This window comes from Myzus persicae, unplaced genomic scaffold (assembly GCF_001856785.1).
Source record: "Myzus persicae strain clone G006 unplaced genomic scaffold, MPER_G0061.0, whole genome shotgun sequence".
NCBI classification, from domain to species: Eukaryota; Metazoa; Arthropoda; class Insecta; order Hemiptera; family Aphididae; genus Myzus; species Myzus persicae.
This window is the reverse complement of record NW_019102766.1, coordinates 15,333-39,240: the sequence shown is the minus strand read 5'-3', so window position 1 is coordinate 39,240 and position 23,908 is coordinate 15,333. Positions and strand designations below refer to the sequence as shown.

Genomic DNA, 23,908 nt, shown 5'->3' with positions numbered 1-23,908 from the left:
TATACATTGAAGAATACAGGTAGTTGCCGACGTTGCCGTTACTTTTGTTTGAAAGTACCATCAGTCAGCATTTAACAACAATATTACGTTATTATTAAATACCACAAAGTACATAATCTACTTTTATTGCAGACTTGCGGCATTTAACGTTTACTTTTTTTATTTAATTGTTTTACAAATTTCTCATTATTATTTATTTATGACTTATAATAAAACAAATAAAATCTACATTAAATGTAGGAGGTTGTAACAGTTTTTTTATTTATTAGTTTGACAATAATATTTTTATTGGATTTTATTAATCAACAATGTTTTTTATTGGTAGAAAATAAATTAACTTTGGAAAGACCATTTGTTCCGTGATAAATATTCATTGTGCACCCTTTTTTAAAGCAACTATACAAAGTGCAATGAAGATTTTAAAAGTTTTCTGGTCACCTTACATTTTCTCCCCCATCGTAAATGTCAATTTCCCATAATGACTTTTAACACGAACGTAAAATGTAAAGCCTTAATTGCATTATATTTTTTAAATTTAAAAAAACTTTTATATACCTACGTTTGAATAAAAAATAAATTTAGTGCTCCAGATAGGATTTTTACGGACACTCGATCAATTTATGCTCAAGAGTACTATGTAAATCTTCATTTCATCATAAAAAATATATAAAATATAAAATTAAGCACACTTTAGTTTTATAAGAATAGAAACGAAGAAATACTAATAAATAGTTCGAGCACAAGACACTCGTTATCCGTTGGGACTATATATAATTAATACATTACACATTTGTGATAAATGCTTAAAATGATTATATAACACAAAGAATATTCAACCACAACAATGTCTTTTTCCTACAATAATTGATAAAAGTTTCATATTCCGGTTTAAGTAGGTACAAGGTACACTGTTTTGTAACATTTTTGGGGGTCAGTTATAATACCGTTCAATCAAAACTTGTACACTACTACAGTTATAGCATTATAGACTATAGTGCATACCACATATATATACTATATAGAAATTAAATTACTCGTATTATTATTACTTGCAGCAAAAACCAAAACATTTTAGCGATGATTCAATTTTGGGGTTATTACAACCACAAGCGTTCGCTTAAATTTGTCCAAAGGGAACCTTTTTTTATGATTGGTAAACATATTTTGCCAGACCATAAAATACGTGGGTTTAGCCCAGCCTAAAAGTCGGATGGAAAACAGTAACCCCGTTCGTCCTTTCCTGTGAACGTTTTTTCACATTACACTTTTACACCTCATTCTACATTCATAATTACAAAACAAAAAAATGTATTCATAAAATATAGCCATTAAAATTTAGTACAATTATAATTAATTGTTGTCGAATAACTGTTTTACACACAGAAACAATGATTGTAGAAAAATTATGTTAAAAATTATAATATTTTTACTATATTCAGTCATAATTACAAGTATATATCTACCTACATTTGACTAATACACATTAATGTAGCGTACAACCACCAATACATGTAAGTGATTATTTAAATTTTAAACATATTATATATTATATGATGTGACCAATTGCGATTTGCGATGGATGGGTCATATAATTTAATTATAATTTTCTTTAAATATACATAGTCATGTTATCAAAACCCTACTGATTTAATAAATTAAAAAATGTACCTAACTCGTCAAAAATAATAGTACAATCGGTTAAAATTAAAACAATATAAGTACCTATACAGATTATAAAATATACAATGCTTTATTTACATATTCACGAAACCAAACTTTTCAATTGGCGATTAATATTTTCATGAAATGTAAATTCAGTCATTTAAACAACTAAAATCATATTAATATTCAAGAGTTAATATTATATACTCATTTAATTTAATTAATCAGCCACCGCTTACTGATGCTAAGTGCGTAACACGTATTTAGTGTGATACGCTACAAAATTACGATATTTTTCCAAATTGTATCTATTATAATAATATTTCAACAAATTGTAATTTGTAATAAACTGCTATAATACCACATAACTTACATCATATACAAAATGGATGAGAGCAATGAGCACGGCCATCACGAAAAATCATGTTTCACTTATGTTGCAACTGAAAAACCACCCTATTTGCAAATACAGTGGCGTATCCGAAAATCGACATTTTTTTTTATACAAATCTCGATACTAAGGGTTTCCTCTCCTCGCCCACATCGATCAACTTCTTAAATATTTATTTTTCTTATAGTTTATATAACCTCTATTAATCTATTCAACGATAATAATTTTACAATTGTATAATCAGACATAGGATTTCCAAAAGTGGAGATCATCCCTTGCTCGACGTCACCAATATAATATAATACGTGTATAACATAATATTAAAACGATAATATTTATTTCGTGTGTACGCATATATAGTTATTGATGTAAGTACCAATTTCGAAATTCTCAAAATGCCGAATATTAGGATTTCATAGATTCGAACTTCAGACATTTTTTTTATCAGGAGAAAAGGTAAATCGATTCCACCAATTTGAAATTGTATAAGTTTAACGGGACCTACAAGAAAGTATAAACTTCAAGAATAAATAATTACAAATCGTAACTTCATTAATCATTTTTCAATTAACATATATATATAATGAAAGACATTATTAGACACTAAAATTATTCAATATTTTGAAAAAATAATTTATAAAAATGTACATGCTTAGAGGTATACCGAATACGTATTATATTTAAACAATCGGAACACATTATTATTTTACACGTAAATTTCGGTTATAGGTACTTCATGTCTATTTTTATAGAGGGGCTTGGCTCCCATACAATTTTTTAGTCCTTCCTGGTTAAAATCCAAATCCTTACAAGCAAAAAAAACTGTCATGGCACATGGCTTCAATGCATAAAATAATTAATAATTCCCTAATAATTTATTATAATAGAATAACATATAATATTGTGGGTGTACCGTATACAGTTTATGCAAAAGTAGAACAATCAACACATGATCTGGATAACTAATAATATAGAAAGAGAATTATTTAAAAAGACTATTTCTAATGATATTTGATCATACAAACATTCACAAGTGTATATACAGTAATAAAATATACATTATACATGCTTGTTTTATTATTGACTTAAATGACAAGGAGGGGGGGGGGCGCATTTGCTCTATATCACTTTCATCTATCGGCAGGATTCTCAGCAGTCCTACGCAGTGCAAGTCTAGTACTTAGAGGGCTTTAGAACTTTGGTTTTCTATGATTCGAACCATATTATACTGATGTATATTATATTATTATAAGCATGGGTATGATAACATATAGATAGATACTATCCTATAATCTAGGTATTAGTATGGGTACTCACCATGGGCGTAGGGCGGCGGCGGTGGCGGCGGTAGCGGCGCCGGTTGTTCGTGTTTGCCGCTGATGTTATCTGAAGTGTCGGACGATGCACCGTTAGCCTGAGTCGGCGGCGGTGGCGCGGAAAACGCGCTGCTGTACGGAGTACCATGGTGGTGATGGTGGTGATGGCGTCGGTGATGCGACGGTGGAGGCGGCGGTAGCGGCTGCTGCGGTGGCGGATGGTGATCAGCGCCCGACGAACCGGGCGGCTGCATGCTGGACAGCGCGGTCAGAGGCGCGTACGATGGACGCGGAGCCGCTGGCTGCTGCTGCTGCTGAGACGGAATCGGTACTGACGATGTGGGTTGTTGTGTAAGCGTCTGTAAAATCAGACAAAAAAAAAATGTTTAAAAAACCCAACAATTTTGTTTCAACCATACGATTCGACAGCCGTCCATCAAACGACATTCGACCGTTTTTTCATTTATTTACCGATGCAAATTTAGAATAGAATCTTAGAGCTAAAGAACATAACAGTAAAAATTATGTTAAAATCAATATAGTGATAAGATAAGTGATAACATTTCATAAACGGGGACTTCAGGTTTAGTCCCCCGCAAAAGGAATGACAGATCTTCGTTCGCTATTCTCATATAATCACTCGTAAAATAGGACTGCTTCGCAAATAATTCAAGAAACAAAAAGAGATTAGATTTAAGTTTGTTTAATAGGACAGTTAAGTCGATTCGACCATCAACGAGTTTTGACAAAAACTATAGGTTTATCTGAACTCGGCTAGCGTGTACCGCCCTGGGTGGCAAGGTTCTGGGTTATAATCAATTAAATCAATCGATAGTCTAAAAGCTATAGACTTCAGAGACTTGTGTTGGACCCATTCAAGCTGATAGCTGTCTCTAGTGGTTGTTGGGCACCAAATTACAGCTCTATGTTAAGTATGGAACGTTACAGCGTTAGATCAAACCTGAACGTAAAAGAACTTTTGGGGAATTACAGATAGCTTGAAATCTATAGAAATTCTATAAGCAAGAACCCTATAGAATTATCTAAGCTTTACAAGAAATTTAGTTTAACTGAGCATTTAACCTAAGACATCGATCAAATGTTATATCTGAATAATGTACAGACTCGCAGGCAGATTCGGGGACACCGGATATAGAATGGTTGAAATTAACTACGATGAGAACAAGAAAGTAATAAAAATGTAATTGGGGATACAGAGATCTATTCCATAAGTTTCGACCCAAGTGGCCACAAGTAGAGATCCTCTTGAAGAAGAATACAATCCTGAGAGGCACTAATACGAAGCATCAACTTTTTATCATCGGCAAACTTGAGTAATTGGCAGCGTAATATAATACTTTTTACACTGTTTACTATGTTAAAGAGAAGAGGACCGGAAACAAATGCTCACCGGCCACCTTGAGGGACACCTGACATTATATTTACTGGTTCAGAGCAAACACCGTACATTTTTACATAACACTGCAGTATTCTATTTAATTTTTTTTAAAACTTTTATTTTACTAAAGTAATTCGCAAACAAAAAATTGTTTGTAGGTACAGAACACCGTGTACAGATACGCGCAGCGCGAGTGTAGCTGATAAACGTTTTACGTCGGAAAATATAATATTACACATCTATACACATGTATAGGTACTGTACATACTATTATAAACATCTGACGACAGACGACGCATATAAAGAATAGTAAGTTTATATTAAAATACGATGACATAAGACATGAGTGTGTGAATTGGTAGGTATCTCCTATATGAATAAATATAATGAATAAATAAATAAAAACGGAGATTTATATTTGAGTTGCCGGAATATTGTTTTAAAATGTTACGTGTGTGCTTATTTACTTGTGATAAAATTAAAAATGAATTATTTTATTTAATCTTTGTCATTTTATCCATTACCGTGCGGGCACTTACATTAATATATTCACATGATAAAATAACTTTATTCAATGATAAAAATAATATTCTATAGTTTCGTTTGAACTACAGGAGAGCACTTTTTACTTTTTAGGTATTTTTTTATACCGAAGTTTACCTTTTTGCATTTTAAGTATCAAAACCTTGAAGTTCCAAACAAATAAACAAAGTACAAAACTTGATTTATAATTATGCATTTGTGTAGTTGAGACATATTTACTAGTATGTTAACATTATGTAAACATTTATACAAAAGTTTATGATTTTGAACGTGGTTTATGATTGTGTACAAAATCCATATTTTGTTATAAAAATAAATAATTATATATTTATTAAATGGTCAATTAATTTACTAAAATTCCAACTATTTCTAACTGAAAAAAAAAAAAAAAATGATTTCATGATGACGAGTAATTTTTGCTTGGATCCGGGTATATAGAGAATATTAAAATTAAATATCTTAGAAAAATAACTTTTTGAATTTAACATAATTAAATATTTTACGAACCATTTGTTTTAGGTAAATAAAGTTGTATTGAGAATTGTCAATATAAACAATTAAAAAATGCATACCTAACCTATGATGCTAATATTTATTTAAAACAGCATATTATTTAAAATAAATCTTAAAATTGTATTGAGATAAGTGATTCAAATAAAAAATATGAGCGAGCAGTGACGCGGGGTGAACCGAACTGTAAACCATTTATGATGTATACATCCATAATATATCAAACATAATATTTATTTGACAACGATAAACAACATTATCACTGAACGGTTTGACCTTTTCGACATTCAACACAATCACATCATAAATGTAAAAACCATAAGGTAATAAAATTAAATTCCCAAATGTTAAGTATGTTATTCGAATGACGCATGCTACGATAGTATGACTTGGACCTAAAATAGGTGGTAACGTGCGTAGTTTCCCAATAAAACATGACATTTTGTAAATAGTAAATACACAAAAATAAAATGTTAGCATTAAAATAAATTTACATATTATATTATTATTAAACTGTAGTAAAAGTTATAAAATCAAATTTTAAAGTCACATATACTATTATTTTATTACTACTACACTATTATATTAAAATACACCTAATATATAGTGTAGAATTGTGTGTCGCGTTTTACCATTTATTTTCAACACAAATTAAAATATAATGTCGATAAATTAACAAACGTTAAATTAATAATCATGTCTAGTAAAAATATAATATATCATTATATCAATTAAACAATTATCGATTGATTATTATAACAATAATTGTTATTTATCACATAATCGCTGCAGCGTAGAACACATTTGTTGTATATAATTATGAATGAACACAATATATACACAAAATGAATGACGAGAAGATTATTCAAATAAGTTTCGTCATCCGCGTATTACTTTTTGTGAAATGTGGAAGGATGAAGATATTATACCTACAGGCTACAGGATTTTAAAAACCTTGCCAAAAGTTGTTTAATAATGTAGCGATTGCTTAATGTCATCAGCCTCTACCAAAAAGTTAATTATTTTTTAACAAAATTATTTTCGTAGAAGCTTGATTGTTCAATTCAGATTTCACGTCATGTACTTCACGTGTATGTACAACATAAATGATACAATGTGTAAGTAGTGTGTCTGATACACTGCAGTTATAGTCAAAGTGACTAAAAAATGTAAAAATGATTTAATAATTTAATAATAGCTGTAATGTATTGTGATTAAATAATAAATACATTAAACAGCTGCGTGGTAAATCGTATTTACAGAGATTACTATGAAAATAAATAAACATAATACAGAGCTTATTGGATTCAATGGCAGTACGTTTATTGAATTTTTACAACATTTAATTTAAAAGTGGAAAAACGAAAACGATGTCTTAACGTCACTAAACAAATTGAAAGACAGACGAAAAGTAAACGGAAACAATGGCGCGCTTCTCCTTAAAACGTTTAGCTATATACCTATATATATTCTCGGAAAATAGCGGCACACGTCGTTTCACCCCATTTTCATTGCCGGCAACGAACCCCCTCGCATTCGCTCGTCCGATCCTTTCGGCGAGTGCCTTATGCCGTACAAATCGATTTTCTGTCGTCTCTAAGCCAAACTTATCGGTGGATAGGTATAAAACGTCAATGCGAGGTCGATTGACCAGTGTGGTTTTTGTTAGTCGTATAATGCACAATGTGTTCACTACGTTACATCATTCTACAGACCCACAGACACACACGTGCGTTGTTAAAATAGAGGGTAGGAAATCAAATGACACACATATTACCAAATACCCATAATATATTATTGATTTCGTATACATACAAACACGACGTGTCGTAACATGTAAACGCGTACAAAACAAGCGATCCCAGTCGGACTCTGTAGCGGGCAAGCGGAAAAAGATACGACCCTATAATATAATAATACCAAACATCTATGGTACATTTTTAAGCGAAACCACGAAAATGTGTAACCGAACCCTTTCAAAATTCCAAACCAATTAATTTGTCGCATTTTGTGCGACACCGTGTACTCGCGTGTCTAAAAGTCCCCCTCCTATGTATTTAATTACCCGTCCAAACTCATAAGGGCGTAATTAAGGTTATGGTCGATTTTAATGCACTACAACACTAAACCTTTCAATATGTATTATATTATAATATTATAACAACTTTGTAAGCCTAATCGGATTTCATTTGAAATATGGATATATGTCTTAAAATGTGGCGGGTGCCAATTATTTAAATTCAGTAAAGAAAATGTAAAGGTACAATCACAACTACGAATTCTCTCAAATGAGAATTAAATAAAATATAAAATTAATATAATATAACCAGACAAAGTCAAAGAAATACTCACCAATTGGTAAAAATATAGCTCGTTATCGATAATCCTAATATTTCAGATCCTAAACGGAGAGCTGAATGTACTAATTTTACTATGTGTTTTCTTTTGTCTGAAGAAAAATGATTAGATTTTCCACATCAGCACCCTCTAATTTTTTAGTAGCTATAATTAAATCTAGTAGTTTCTTTGATGGGTCAAAAGTGAAAATTCAATTTTTAACAAAATCGTGTAGCTAACGCAAATACGAATAACCATAGATACTTGAAATATTTACTAAATGTTTATATTAGGATTTTCTATATTATATTAACTAACTTTTAAAATATTCTGACCATTTTCAAACTATTTATAGACATTTTAAATTGTTTAGTTTTGTTTCCACAAATATCGATCAAAAAACTTAACAATTTAGTACAAGAATCCTCATTCGTTTTAGTTAGAGGCATTTAAAAATATTCGACATAAATGGCCACCATTTTTTTTTCATAAACATTTTCAGAAGTTCAAATTTTGACGAAAAGTCACAGGCTATTTTGTAGTCAAAATTTGACGATGTAACCAATTTTATACCTATTAGGCCAGTTCATATTGCAACTAAAAATATACCTAATAGATTTTTGAACACAATTTCTTTTAATATAAATTTTAAGTTCAAATTTGGACGAAATTAGATATTTGAATGAAGAATAACAATTTTAACTATTTTATTGAAATTTAAAAATATCTATCGTAGTTACTTGAAATTTTTAAGTTTTAAGAGGTCGGTTACATAATGACATTTTCAAATGCAATGTTTACAGCAAAAACTAATTCAACCTACCAATATTATCGTATTATTCTTAGTAAAATGTATTACCTTAATAGAAATAGAAATATATCATAATATAGACATATAGATATAGGTATATATATATATATATATATATATTTATAGACTGACAGACGATCTTGGAGTCTTTGCTCAGAATCGTCTATCTAATCATCGAATTCAAATTTAACACATACATCACACTATTGCAGTGACTTACTCAATGAAGAGGTACTTTCAACACTTAAAAGTAATAACACTGTATGACAGAGTTGTAACCTACTTTTCCTCTTTTAAAAATGCGATAAAATATATAATGTATATAGGTACATTATCGGGTACCGAATCGTGACTTAAAAATACGCAAGACAAATATTAATCATTAACGAACATGGCAACAAACTCTTAAAAATGTGATTTGAAAAATAATAAATTATAGTTATTTAAAGTAATTTCTAGTTCAAATTTTTTAACTGAATTTTCAACATAAAATATTAACTTAATAAAAAAAAACCCTTTGTCATGTTTACTATATTATCTTTGTATAGTTTCTAAATTTAAATTTATGTTTTTGAAATTAATATATTAGTGTATACCGTATATTTATTTAATAAAGTATAGTTAATAAAAAATGCACAACTCACACAGAAGCCAAAAAAGTTTTTATGTATCTCTATTTAACGAGTTAAAAACATCCAGACTTTTAAAATGTAAAAAAGCTTATTATTTTATATTTAGGTAAGTTTACGTTTTTTTTAAATGTACTCATAAACATTCTATTTATTCTATCTTAAATAAAAATTTTTTTAACTTGTTTTCTATAAAAAAATTCAAATTGCGTATTACTATTAAACTACACCCTACCACTAGGTACACCTACTTGTGGCTTTAGTAATTATTTTCAACAATATAATCATTTATTTGTCTACATTTTAAACAATAATGAACTAATTGTTGTAATAAATTAAGAATATAAGTGTCTAGTATAATACATTAAGACGTCTTTAAAAGCAAAAACGGCATTTCTTTGGTTTACTCCACGTTTCATAAAATATACACAATTACGTTATTGTTACGAATATTTTGTTGTTTTCCGGCTAAATTGAAAAAAACAGTGACGTTTTAAAATAACGTTACTAACATTCGAGTTATGAAAATGTTAACTTCTTGCATTCTTTGAAATAGTTACAGAGTAATATGTATCCATGTAAAATGTCTATGGAAATAGGACAGAATAATCTATAAAAACTGAGATAAAACCAACTATACCAACACCAAAAACAGAATAAGTAATATCATTATACAATATTATGTATAATAATCTCGCACAATCCAAATTGTAAAAATAAATTTTCATAAATTATTTTAACGATGCTTCCATAATTATTTAAGAGGATTCAAAATATATAATATGTTGCTGTAACAACACATATAATATCGCATTAATAAATCATCGTAATCGGATTGTTATAATTAAAAACGAAACTTACTGCACAATCGGCTAATGTATAAACAATTGTGGTGTACGTTTTAATAAAATGTTGCTATTGGTATAATAATATCTGAAATTCAATTACAGTTAATAAACATATGTGGCTTTTTGAATAGACAAATATTCACTTTAAAAAAAATATCAATCGTATATAAATAATAATACTCGATAACAAACCATTTGAATACATAAAACACCGCAGATCAACATGAAATGTAAATTACATTAATTTGATTAATCAAATGTCCATCCCAAATCAGATGATACAAAATATATAATGGTGAACTTTACTTGACGCGTAAGAAATGTATAAAAATACCTATTGGCTACAGAGAATTAAAATAGCTGAATAGCCTGAATATATAAATGGTTATTTATATCAACACAATAACATAACTATTTAAAGGTATAAAGCAATAAATACTTTAGAAGTATATGTTTTTATGATGCAGTCGATATGCATCGACAAACATTAACAATATTATTATTATTCGTATAGTATGATTACACTAAGAAATCAAATTTTGTTACAACTAATTCAACCTTGACCTCTTTAATATAATAGTTTGTATAATGGAACAGAAATTTAATTATGTGATTATTAGACCCAGAGTGATAATGAAGTGCTTTGATGCATTTACTAATTGTAAATGCTAACCATAAATAAAAACTAGAGGCTAAATCATTAAATTTTATATAATACATACGGGTTCCTCAGCACACCCCTCGAGAACAGCGTTGAAGTATTTATTAAAAATGCTAATTAGTACGTCATTATTTATAAATTATTGATCGACAATATTAGGCAAAGGTAAAATATTATGTTTATTTTACTCCAAAATAATACCACTAATAACAAAATGTTGTTATGATACATAAAGTGATTGATTGCTAAAACAATATATTAAATATAGTTGTATCCCCTTCATACAATTTTTGTTATTTTATAGAATTATAAGAGTACACAAATCAAAAGTAAACAGTTAAAAAAATTATAAGATACATTAAAAAAGTAAGTTTATTGAAGGTATATATTGTAAATAATAATAATTTCCAAACAAAAACGGAACAACAGGTCACTCTGCCTCTAATGAAAATGACATCAATTATATTGTTATATTAAACATGTTCGTATTTTTATTACCTACTTAATTATGTCTGTCTTTGTAGACTGTAGTATTTATTTAAGCTGTATAAAATTACAGGAGTATAAATTGTAATCCCCTCAGCTCAGTGTTATAAAAATGAAACAAAGTTTTAAAAAAAACTATAATATAAATGCTTTATACTCAGTATAATTTGTAAAGAAAGATCGACAACGTTTGTATCCGTCCTATACTTTGAATTCTTCACAGAGCTCAGCCCTATCAATCAACGCATATACATACAGTACCAATTTTGAGACGATAAATATAAAAAAACATTACAAAAAACAAGTCTCACCTTAAATAAAACTTCAAACTTGATAAAATATACTAAAGCAAATTCATGATTCATAAATAAAATCACATAAAAAATAAAATAAGTAAGTTTTAAATTAAGAAAAACATTTTCCTCGCTCAATATTATTATTTTATCATTTTTTTTTACTGATCTAATAGACACATATACAATTTTTGTCAGCACTTATTAACGATTGTATACAGTTTTAAATGTTTTAATACGTTGGATACTATTATATCGAATAATATACAAAAATAAATTATTTTACCTATGCCCCGATGTACTTGAATTTAGTCTTTGATAGGTTTTTTTTAGGTTTAAGTGAGGCTACTAAAAGGGTACACTCACTCAGACTTTAAAGGCCAATTGTGCACACTGCTATGACATTTAGAAGTACTATTTTTTACACTATTATCTCAGCTAAATCCTCATGAATTCAAAATGTACTTATTTAATACATGTTTATACATAGATTTGGTTTCTCTATTATAAATTATAATTTATAATATAGTTTAATTTAATAATGAATATTACAAATTCAAATTAATGATATCATACATAATTATACGTCATAGTCATACATTTTATGTTACTCCGAATGTATTCATGAATGAATAACTTAAATATTTTCTAAATTTAATTTTAATTATAACTACAAATAAGTTATAAAAATAATAGCACTAGTGTTCGTAAATACTAAGGTGTAAGTCGCGGTCACAGTGCACATTAATAAAAAAGTGATAAGTGTTAACGATGTCACTAAATAAACATTACACACCTTAACCTCTGGTTATCTCTGAAGATGAATTGGTTCCTGTTTGAAAAAGGTATTTTCACATAACTGATAGAGTTGGTTCCCGTTTTTCACAGTAAGATGGCCAAATACGCACATTTCTCTAACCATTTTTATAGGCTTATGACTGTTCACTTGGAAACAATAAATATCTTATACAATTAATGAATTAAACATTAATTAAGTATAGTAAAATGCCTTTTTATTAAAACGGGAACCGATCAAGTCAGAGCTCAGGAACCAAAAATTCAGTACCAGCCTAGATGATAGTGTTATTACCACATAATTTTTATATATCAATTGTTAAAAACTGAATTTACTCTTGGTTAGTATGATTTTGAAAATCATTTTGAAATAAATTTTGGATTTTGAAAAATCCAAGGATTTGAAATTATGCTCAGCTCTGAATATATTTATAAGTTATACTACGAAATCTATTTACACCATTCTACAGTACATCGGTATTGACTTAAATGTTTAAAATTAATAACGAGAACATTTAATTTAATGATCCTCCATAATTTGACCTATGTCCATGTATTTTATGTAAAATAGTGAGTAAAACTATCTCATTTCAATTTTTCCTGTTAATTTTTTTTTTTGTTTTTAAGAAGAACCTTGCCGATTTCATTCAACCAGCAGTACATTTTATGCACTTCAGAATACTGATTTCAGGTATTCAGTCATTTTTCAGTCGAATTCATGAATTCAGAAATTTCACGAATTTGGGGTAATATATAATATGTATACAATAATTTACTGAAATTATAAGTTATGAATTTTGGATGATAAAATATAACCATTAAAATTTTTGTGAAAAAGGGAAAACAATTAAATAACATTTAGGTACTTACGTATACTACTTATACTTTATACAGTTATACCCTACTAGTAAAGTACGAATTTGTGATTCAAAAAAAAGTTGGTAACGGAAAGTCTATACCTAACAAAATAAATGTTTCTCTTACCTATATGAAACTTTTAGAAAAAAACATTTTTTTAGAAGAGTTATAAAAAACAATAAAAAACATATAATATGTTTTACTTAACATTGTTACCAAATGTATATAGACTTAGCTTGTTTTATGAACACTCGTTAAACCTTGAAAACATCAGTCATACATTTTACTAATTTGTTAATACTTATCAAGTACTATAAAAAAAAGCTATAAAAAACTATTCAAAGGTTTAATATAGTATTATTATTTTAAAAAAAAAACTATAATAATGACACTCGAAATGACGCGTACAGTCAAAATATTTGTACTTGATTTATATTTTCAATTAGAAAGGTGTAAAGTGTTCCAATATTACCTACAGTATTATTATCTTATATTATAGATTATAAACGGTGTACATATACACTATACGGTAGGTAATTATACTTTTTTTAAATAACTAATAGGTGTAAGAATTCCAAATGTTTCTCTAATTAAATTTTATAATCGTTGATACAATACTGATCATATTATATTGTATTATAATCATACCACAGATTTGAATAAAATATATTTATTTGTTTCGTTAATAAATGAACAAGTATATACATTTTTTATCAAATTGATTATGATTTATTTACAATGAATCAATTAAAAATCAGAATTTTGGGTGTAAAAATCACTGTAGAAAATGAACAATTCTACCCACAATGTAGAATAATTAATTAAAGATTTTTAATAAATATTACTGTTATAGTTATTAAGTAATAACCTGATGAATGTATTCGGAAGGTTCAAAGTGATGTAGGTACATTTTAAAATTGATAATAAAATCATATATTTGAGAATAATCGTTTAACTAAATACACGTTATATATTATTATAGTTAAAAGTAAAATTAAAAAATGGTTATACCATAAGTTATGATCGCTACACAGTTTTATAAAATGAGTAAAATCTATATTTTGTGTAGCCATTTTTATGCATACCTATCTCAAAGCTAAGATTTCTGAAATACCTCACAAACCACTCTGAATGTAACTGATCATAAATAATGTGTTCACTAAACCCTAAAGTTGAATAGATTAAGCAAATCTCGTCATTCAAAATACACAAGAATATAATAATGTATATACGGTCAAATATAATAATTTTGAGCGATAAAAATAATTGTCATAATACCGAGAACACACACACAATTGATGTAACATAAAATAAATGCAATTAAAAATGAATAATTCTTTAATTCTGTTAAATCTTTAAACAATAGACTAAAATATGTATGTAGGTATGGGATTAACTGAAACTCGCAGCTTCAATCGAATCATTCAAATACAGTGTTGTAGCTACAATACTACTAACATATTTGCAGTAAATAAAATATTCGAAAGAAATTAAAATTAGTACCCACGTCTTTTTTTTCAACGAGAAAACATATGTAAAATATAGTAATTTATTGATTCATAATGATTCGAGTAGTCTCGTATAAATTGTGATTCTGTTAAATAAAAATCAACTATTTGGATTTGTATTACAGGTTACAGCTAAATATTGCATAAAAATATAATGACATGTAACCGGTTTTTCAATATAACAAACGGTAATTACCAACGAGTCCCTCTGCTCAACAGGTGAGTGCACTTAAAATGCACTTCTTGTAATAATTACTACATTCTGCGCACGAAAACTACTAACCGTAATGTTATGAAGTGCGATTACGCGGTCATAATACATTGTTATTAAACGATTATTTATTTGGTGTAGATTATTTCATGCACAATTTAATTTACTTGATGAAACATACAGTTCACTAGTTCATACAAACAATTGATTTAGACTTTTAGAGGTATCATTATAAATTAACCAATATTGCATGGAAAAAATATAAAACAATAAAACTCTTAAGATGCTTTACAAGAATTTTAAATAAATATTTAGATTTTGGAACTCTTATTGTAGCGTAACAAATGTAAAGTTTTAATTAAGCTTTATTCTAGGTATTCTAGGTATTCTGGGACGTATTCAATGAAATTTGAATGGACTCTAGAGAGTAGACAAATAATGTATATTATTTTACAACATAATTAGGTATCTGAGAAATTTCAAAGTATTTGTTTTTCCTCTAGAATTCAAGATATATGTTCGGTGAATTGAATTATATTCTAGGGTTTTGTAAATGTAATATTTCTCGTAATATATTATTAATATGCTCTAAGCATTACGACAAATTTTTGTTGGGCTTAATTCAAATTTGTCATGGCATATAAAAACGGGTATGGTTTTTTTATTACTAAGGTTCGGTATTTTTAAAAGCATTATTTATATTGAAATGAGTTCTTAAATAGTTTAATTAATTAATATGAAATTAAAATACAACCCACTATTGGCACTACACGACCTAATTAGTTAAAATTATATTTGAACAGAAATTACAATTCATTAAAATAATTTTTTATTATCATGTTGAATTAAAAAACTTAAACAATTAAATCTTTTTTTCAATTTCAATTGTTTATTGTTTAACAGTATTGTTAGTATTTTATAATATACATTATTTGAATCGATATAAGACCCGTTTCGCCTTGCATGTATTAATTCAAACCGAAGACCATAAACCAGTCGCGGCACATGCATCTACACACGAACACATACACTTGCAAGCGTGTGCAATCAAACATGTTAATTAGTTTATGATAATCAGTTCCTATTAGTTGACGCAGGGTGGAGGAGCAGGTGGTAGCCCCTGTTCCGACGAATTAAACGTCAATTACTCGACGATGTTGTTATTAATCAAAACTCTGTAAAATACAAACATTTACGTACACACACGACAGACGTACGAGTAAATAAAAATCCTTGACACGTCGTTATTAATTCCAGTACCTATACCTATACGAAAAAAAAACTACGAAATATTCATCTTTATTTTACGTGCAGAGATTTAGAAAAACAATTCATCAGGTGCACCTAATCTACGCACAGTACACGTGCCATTTTAAAGCATGTGGGGTTAGATTTTGATTTTTCGAGAAAAACGGATATCCGAAAACGATTTTTCGTATGCACAACCACACGACGCCTCAGTGAGCTACACGATGACTACTACAGCAGTGTAATGTTTAAAAAGGTCATCGACCTTCCCCGGACAACCGCATCGACCCGAGTCACTGTAGTACGTACATACCCGTAAACGCGGTAATGCCCAATATACGGCAATACGGTCTAAGGGTTCCTGCGACGTCGGTAACGTTGGGATAACACTACATTTATGATAATCATGACAACAAAATTGTTGCCTCATTTCTTGTAATAATATTAATGTACCTAGTGTTTTACGGCTACTCGGCTATAATTAATTAATCCAAAACTAATATTCCGCAATTTTTATTCGGCGTATAAAAAAACGGCATGAAATATGAGTGAAATCGAATTAAGAAAATGTTAAAATATAAAATAAGATATACCTACCTATTTAAACAACGTTAGTGATAAATACAGAAAAATTAATTATTCATATTCATATTTAATTTTAGCTATTTTTAAAGTATTTAATATTTTAAAACTGTACTAGCTGTACTAGCTGTACTAGCTGGTACCAATTTCTTTTTTCAAGAAATATTATATCATAACATAATTAAATTATTTCGATACGTTTAAAAGTAAAAAGCGAGTAAGTGGGTAACACTGTAGACTAGGTGTCTTGAGGGTCACTGTAGTTGATGTGTTCAATTTGAATTCAATGATATAAAATCATTGTATACAAAAAAAAAGATTCTGAGCATAGACCTGTCAGCCTGTCATATGATATATTATTATGAGTTAAGTAATTTATTTTACTATTAGACATTATTTCTATACAGTATTTTTACAAAAATTTCATTTGAAAATGTCATCAAGTATTTTGTATATAAAATATATTTAAAAGTTTTAAATATCCACGAATAATATTTTTAAATTACAATTAAATAACTAAAATCGTTATTTTTTGTTTAAATCTTTAAATAACTGTGTTTATAAATTTTTTGATTTTTTGATTACAGAGTTAACTTAATTTACTTACGTGGAACCTTGTTTTAAATTTTAACCTTAGCAAAAAAAATTGAACATTTTATTAAATTCTAGCTCGAAATAATTTACAAATTTTGTGATTCATACGAATTTTGACAAAATGCGAACTTTAGACTAAACTTTTTATTTAATTTCTATTACAAAAACTAATGAGGAACCTCGTATTACATTTAAAAGTTTTTTTTAACGAGCAAACCTTTTTTCATCGATATTTATTTTATAAAAAAACTAAAAACTAGAAAATTATTTATGCCTTTAAATAGCTCAACATGAGTCGAAATATTTGTATTTTAATTATTAAAAACAGAAATAATTAAAAAATGTAATTATTAAACCCATTAAAAGGTGTACAAAGATCGTTCTACGTTTATTATATAAAATACATCTGAGTACAACTTGTATTTTAGTTTTGATTTCATTAATTATTCATTAATATCTAATAAGTTTTTTTAATAATTATTTTAAAGACTGTGACATTTTATTTTGAAATTTAAAAAATAAATAAAAAGATAATACTGAAAATGAAAAAATATTCTCTAAATAATTGACAAACTTTCAATGATATTTTGGAATTATAATAACAGCTATAATTTTTAATAAACTTGGTATAATAATAATTTAAACTAAATTATTTATGTCACACACTTATTATGCATTAATTTGTATAGATAGTGATGTATGTACTTTTGTGAAAAAAACTTAATTATAATACATATAACAACATAAAAATACCATTTATTATGATTTAATTATAAAAGTAATATATATTAATAGTATATTTATGCTATATATAACTGAAATAAATGCTGAAAAATGTCTACTTTTATAGTTTCTATTACTTTCTTTATACGAGTTTTATACGAGTGAAGTTCTTCGATTATTACGAAGTGGTACAAAAAACTCTCAATTTAAAACTTGAGTATGAAAATGAATTAAGTACTTTAGAAGGATCATTTTTTCAATAACAATAATAATTTATTTATTTACTATTCATGTACAAAATATAGTATCATTTTTCGTTTTTTGGACTATCGTCTGCAATTTAGATATTATAGGAAGAATACGTAGACACTTACATCAAAAAAGCATCCGCACTGTTAGTACAGAACATATTTGTAGATGATTATTTAAGGGATAGAATATAGATGTTTTTAATTTTTTAACACTCCAAAAACGAAGTTTTACTTTAAACTTTCTTTTTATACAAAAACAAAGTTTACCGAGTATCCATTCCATCCATAATGCCTTATAGAAACTAAACTTAAAGATAAACTCACGAGACAATAAACCCGCAAGAAGTCACAACTTACAAAGTTTGAACATTTCAATTAGTAAAACGTTAGTCAAAGATAATTTCACCATAAAGTTGTTCTTGTTTATTTCTAATTATTAGAAATTTATTTGGATGGAAATGTAATATAGATTACTTATATCATATTACATTAAACAGCATAGTAAAACAGTTAATTCTTGCAGGGTATAACAATAAAAAAAATGTTAATTAATGGAAAATATGTTGAAAAAATAAATTATCCTTATACGATTTCTTATAATATATTTAATAAATATAAAAAATAATAATCGTATCGTCTATAAAATGCCACGACAGAAGAGCTTTCGTATATTTGATTAACTGTATCTGTATGAGTAATTAGTTTGTAAACAGAATTTAACCCTTTTTATGTTTTACTCTTTTTCTTTGCTAAAAGGGATAATTTATAACAGTGCTTAACCAATGCTAACCGATTTCGACTTTACTATCCTGCCGCAGGTGGTTTTTAACAAACAAAACCGAGGTACTCCAAAAGGGCTCCTTTAACCGTTTGTAAAGACGAATGTCCCGGCTTAGAAAAAAAAAACTACCATGTTGTAACATTTAAACCAATATTGCAAGCAAATCAGAAATATCAAAAGAGAGTACAATTTAGTACACAGAACTGAAATATTTACAAAAATGTTTACCTTATCTGCAGAGTATTTAAACGAGAGTACATAGGATCCTAACCTATATAATATATTAATATGTTTTCTCACTATATTTCATATTCAATATCATCTCAAGTACTACCAAACTTGTAACAACATAACATTTTTTATTGTGTTGAAAAATTTTAAAATAAAATAAATTTAAAAATAATAAACATAAAACTATCTGGGTATATTTTATAAATATTTTTATATTTTTTTTAAATCCAACTACTCGGCACTATTTTTTTGATGATTAACTGTAGCATAAAATTATAATGATTATCTACTAAATTACCTAAATTTAATAATAACCATAGTTGAAAAAACACATCGCACAAAAATCGGAAAGGTTGGGTATTTAATTCGAAATATAAAATAGATGTATATGATAAAAGGTTAGGTAAGGTTAGATTAGGATTAATTTCGACGTAATAACAAAGAATTCACAAAGATATCTTATACAATTTTAATAAATGAAACGAATTACCTATATAAAAATATTAGAATTGTTTTAAAATAATAAAAAAAAACAATTTTTCTCCTGTAATTAAGTTTAATTTAATCCTTTACCGAGCAAGATAACTAACTGCCTTACCATGAACAGATTAAAAAAACCCAGTTAAACACCACGATTAATTATATAAAACTATTATTAAATGCTAAATAGTAAGGATATGTCGTTCTCGTTAAATTATTTCGATCTCCAAATATTTATTTATTTTGGTTTAATTTTAATAAATGTCATTCAAAATAGACAGTTTTATAATTATTTATTGAGAAACTAAATACAATTTACAATAACTTTTATTAAAATCCAATTAATATTTATAATAATAATAAAAACCTATTTTGAAACCCAATAATGATCAAATAAAATAACACTTAATAGATAAACACATGCAGTAGTGTAGACATCTGTATTTAATATTTATAAATACCTACTCTAATACAAAATACATTACAAATGGTTAGAAATAAATGTTTAACATATTTCCTACATCATTTTAATATACACAATTAATAATGTAAATCAAGAAACATGTATAATTTAATTAGAGGAGAGATATTTTTCAGAATTAGTGTAATATAAATATTTAAAATTCAATTTTAAAATAATTATGATTTATAATAGTAGTTCAGTAACAATTAATTTCAACTCTCGAAAAGTTACTGGCAGTGATTACGTCGAGTAAGCTTTTTGAACACATAATGAACTTGGAAGTAGAAAATTTTAATTAATAACAAACAAACGGACTGCTTAAACAACAAATCAATGTAGGTTTAGAAACATTGAAAATACTTTTAAATCTCGTACTTAATAACGATTATAATATAATGTAACTTTTAACCTTACAGACAAATAGCAGCAAATAACCAAGAAAACTAGATACACATCATATTTATAATAAAATTTCAAAAATTAATAAAAATCAATCGACAACAACATTTAAAAACAAAAAGCTTAAACACTTTTAAAGAAATAGAAATAACTCTACATTTTTTTTGGTAATATAATTTGAATTATTATTACGACTTCAATTATTTAACAAATTGTTTTAATAATTTAAGATTTTAATTATGCAAATGTGAATCAGATTTAATTTAAATTTTAGATCAACGTCAATGCATTAAGAAAGCAAATTGATCATTATAGATAAAACGGAAAGCGCTAAAATTAAGTTTTCTTTAAACAAAAACACATTATATTATATACCTATCACAAAATTCTACGCAGCTAACTGTACCTACTGTCGATTGTAAGGAAAATGTTGTTTTATTTTTTATTTTTAAATTGCTTCGTAAAAAGTGAAAAATAAAAGCTCTGCGAGGGAAAGCTAATGACAACAATGGGACAATATTATACAGCCGGATGTTGTCGTTTGGCAAATAGTGAATGTGTGTAACGAGACAAGTGGGCGGACGAGGAAATAGACAAACAAAAACATAAAGCAAAAAAACGAATTATTTTCTTTGTCCCCTTGAAGTATTTCATCATTGTTTTTAAACGCCATAAACGAAAATGAGTGAAATTTATCACACAAATATTATTTATATATACACAAACGATAAATTAAATCCCAGTGGGCTCTATTGAAACACATGTATTAAAACTGCCCCGAATCATTGTTTAAATTTCAATAACTTAGGTTAGGTTAGTATTATTGTATTAATACTTAGTGTCTTTGTAATTAATAACAATTGATAACTGATTAGCCTAATTATATTATCCATGTTTAAAAAAATAAAATAATAACTGTTTAGTACTCTTGGCATTTTAACATAATTTGTCATGTAAAATCCAAAATAAAAAAATGTATTAAGCACTTACGTGATCAGCATGAAGCAGAGTTTCCGTAGCCACAGCTGTTGCTTCGGTTTGCGTATGGCTAGTACTTGATATACGGTACTGAAGCCCAGATATCGTACAAAATTCCTCATGTCTTGTAGATCGAGTAGTACTATTGACGTATACACCAGTAGTGATTGTAACGTCTGTGTCTTGATTGACGATGACAGCAAGTTGGGATGTTGGTGGAGGTACAATGGGTGGCAAAGGCGTTGGCTGAAGAGCTGTACGGACAGAAGACGCTCTATGCCCGTCAGAATCTTCATCTTCCGCGTCATCTTCTGGCTCGGATCTTTCAGAAGATATTTCAGAACTAGTGGTAGATTTTTTTGAACAATCTTGACCTTTTGGAGGCGATTTTTTCTCTGTCGAATAGCTGGCTGCTAATATGGCTGATGCGTTTAGACTTGCCATGCGTTTTTTTACAACCATGTCTTTAAGGTCCATAGTAACAGTATCCGCGTTACGTCTTTTTCGCTTGGAGCCACCTGTTGGTGAAGTGACTTCTTTGGAAGACTTTTCAGGTTCTTCTTCTTCATCGGTGCTCTCTGGTTCTGAAACTTTTGGCTGCTTTTTCGTACGTTTAGCTGATTTTGGTGGTTCGTATTTTGCGTCATCTAAGCCTGTAAAAATAGGTACGTCGGATATATCTCACTTTAAGTATTTATATTAATTTATAATTCATCTACTTTACATACTATATAATAATATACACATCAATAAACATGTAGTCTAATCATCTAAACTTTAAAGAAGCCGTTTTTAGATACAGTGAAGAGAAAAGAAGCTGTTATTTTACAATGATGTTCATTGCTTTTATTTTGTGAATAACTTTTCGACTGAAAGAATTAATAAAATTGGTAGGTGTATAAAAACATTTTCCAGAAACAAAATTAGTCTTTCTGAGGGGCAATTATTTCATTTATGTATGTTTTTGATAAATTCGTAAAGAAAAACCGTTGGAAAAACTATCAAATCTATCTTAATGTATTTTTTCAAGAGGGGAAAAAATTTAAGTAGATTCTAAAACCTATTTATAGCACATAGATATAAAGTTGGTATTTCTTGAAAGTGATACAGTTCGTGGTACCAAAGTGAGGTAACAAACATGAAATAAGTATATCAATTCAAAGGATACTATGCCGAATAGCTCAAAAAGAGCCAGAAATATTTTTTAAATGTCAATACTTTATAGTCTGCAATTATTCTGTTTTGAATAATAACAAATGAAAAAGATTTTTCAAAACTTGTTTTGAGTAAATGTCCCATCTGTACGTAAATTGTTTTATTATTATTCTTTTTTATTAAAGAAAAAGTACCTACTGTGAAGTTTTTACTTTTGATCCTGGAAAGTATAATCTAGATCAGATTTCCTACCAGAAACCTTCATAGAATTTTAAGATCGCAGTATATTTTTCTACTATAAATAAAACGTCTTCGGACACAGAAACAGAGTTAAAAACACTCATTGTAAAACAAATGAAATCATCAGCCCGCTCAGAATCTAAAACGTGAATTCTTGTAATTCAGATGAGTGAACTGACAGTTGACAGCAATAAACCACTTCATTTAAAAATTAAAAGTATCTTAATATTAATTATTTAATTCACAGATTTATTTATTCGAGTAATCGAACAGTAGAATGAAACCCGGTTGATATTTACAAGTAAGAATGAAAACAATCTTTCTAATAACTTATCGACTAAACTAATTAATATTGTTTTTTTAACTTTAATTTTAATAACTTTATAAGTAACCGTTTATTTATTAATATGAATAAGAAAAGAACATATTTTTAAAATTAAGAACTATGGTTATACATAAAATACATATGAAACATAATATAATGTGAGAATACCTGGGTAGAATGCTTTGGGGAATCCATTTCAT

At 27.8% G+C, this 23,908-nt stretch overlaps 1 protein-coding gene across 2 annotated transcripts in view; it reads right to left on the bottom strand.

Moving 5' to 3' along the window:
• The window catches only part of LOC111033097, a 124,704-nt gene that overhangs the window by 97,139 nt on the left and 3,657 nt on the right, over positions 1-23,908 (bottom strand). For both annotated transcript variants that reach the window (XM_022313695.1, XM_022313696.1), the window contains exons 3-4: positions 22,001-22,641; positions 3,371-3,728 (exon numbers count right to left, since the gene is read on the bottom strand). In XM_022313695.1, the coding sequence (XP_022169387.1) occupies positions 3,371-3,728; positions 22,001-22,641 (999 nt within the window). The remainder of the gene's footprint in view (positions 1-3,370; positions 3,729-22,000; positions 22,642-23,908) is intronic.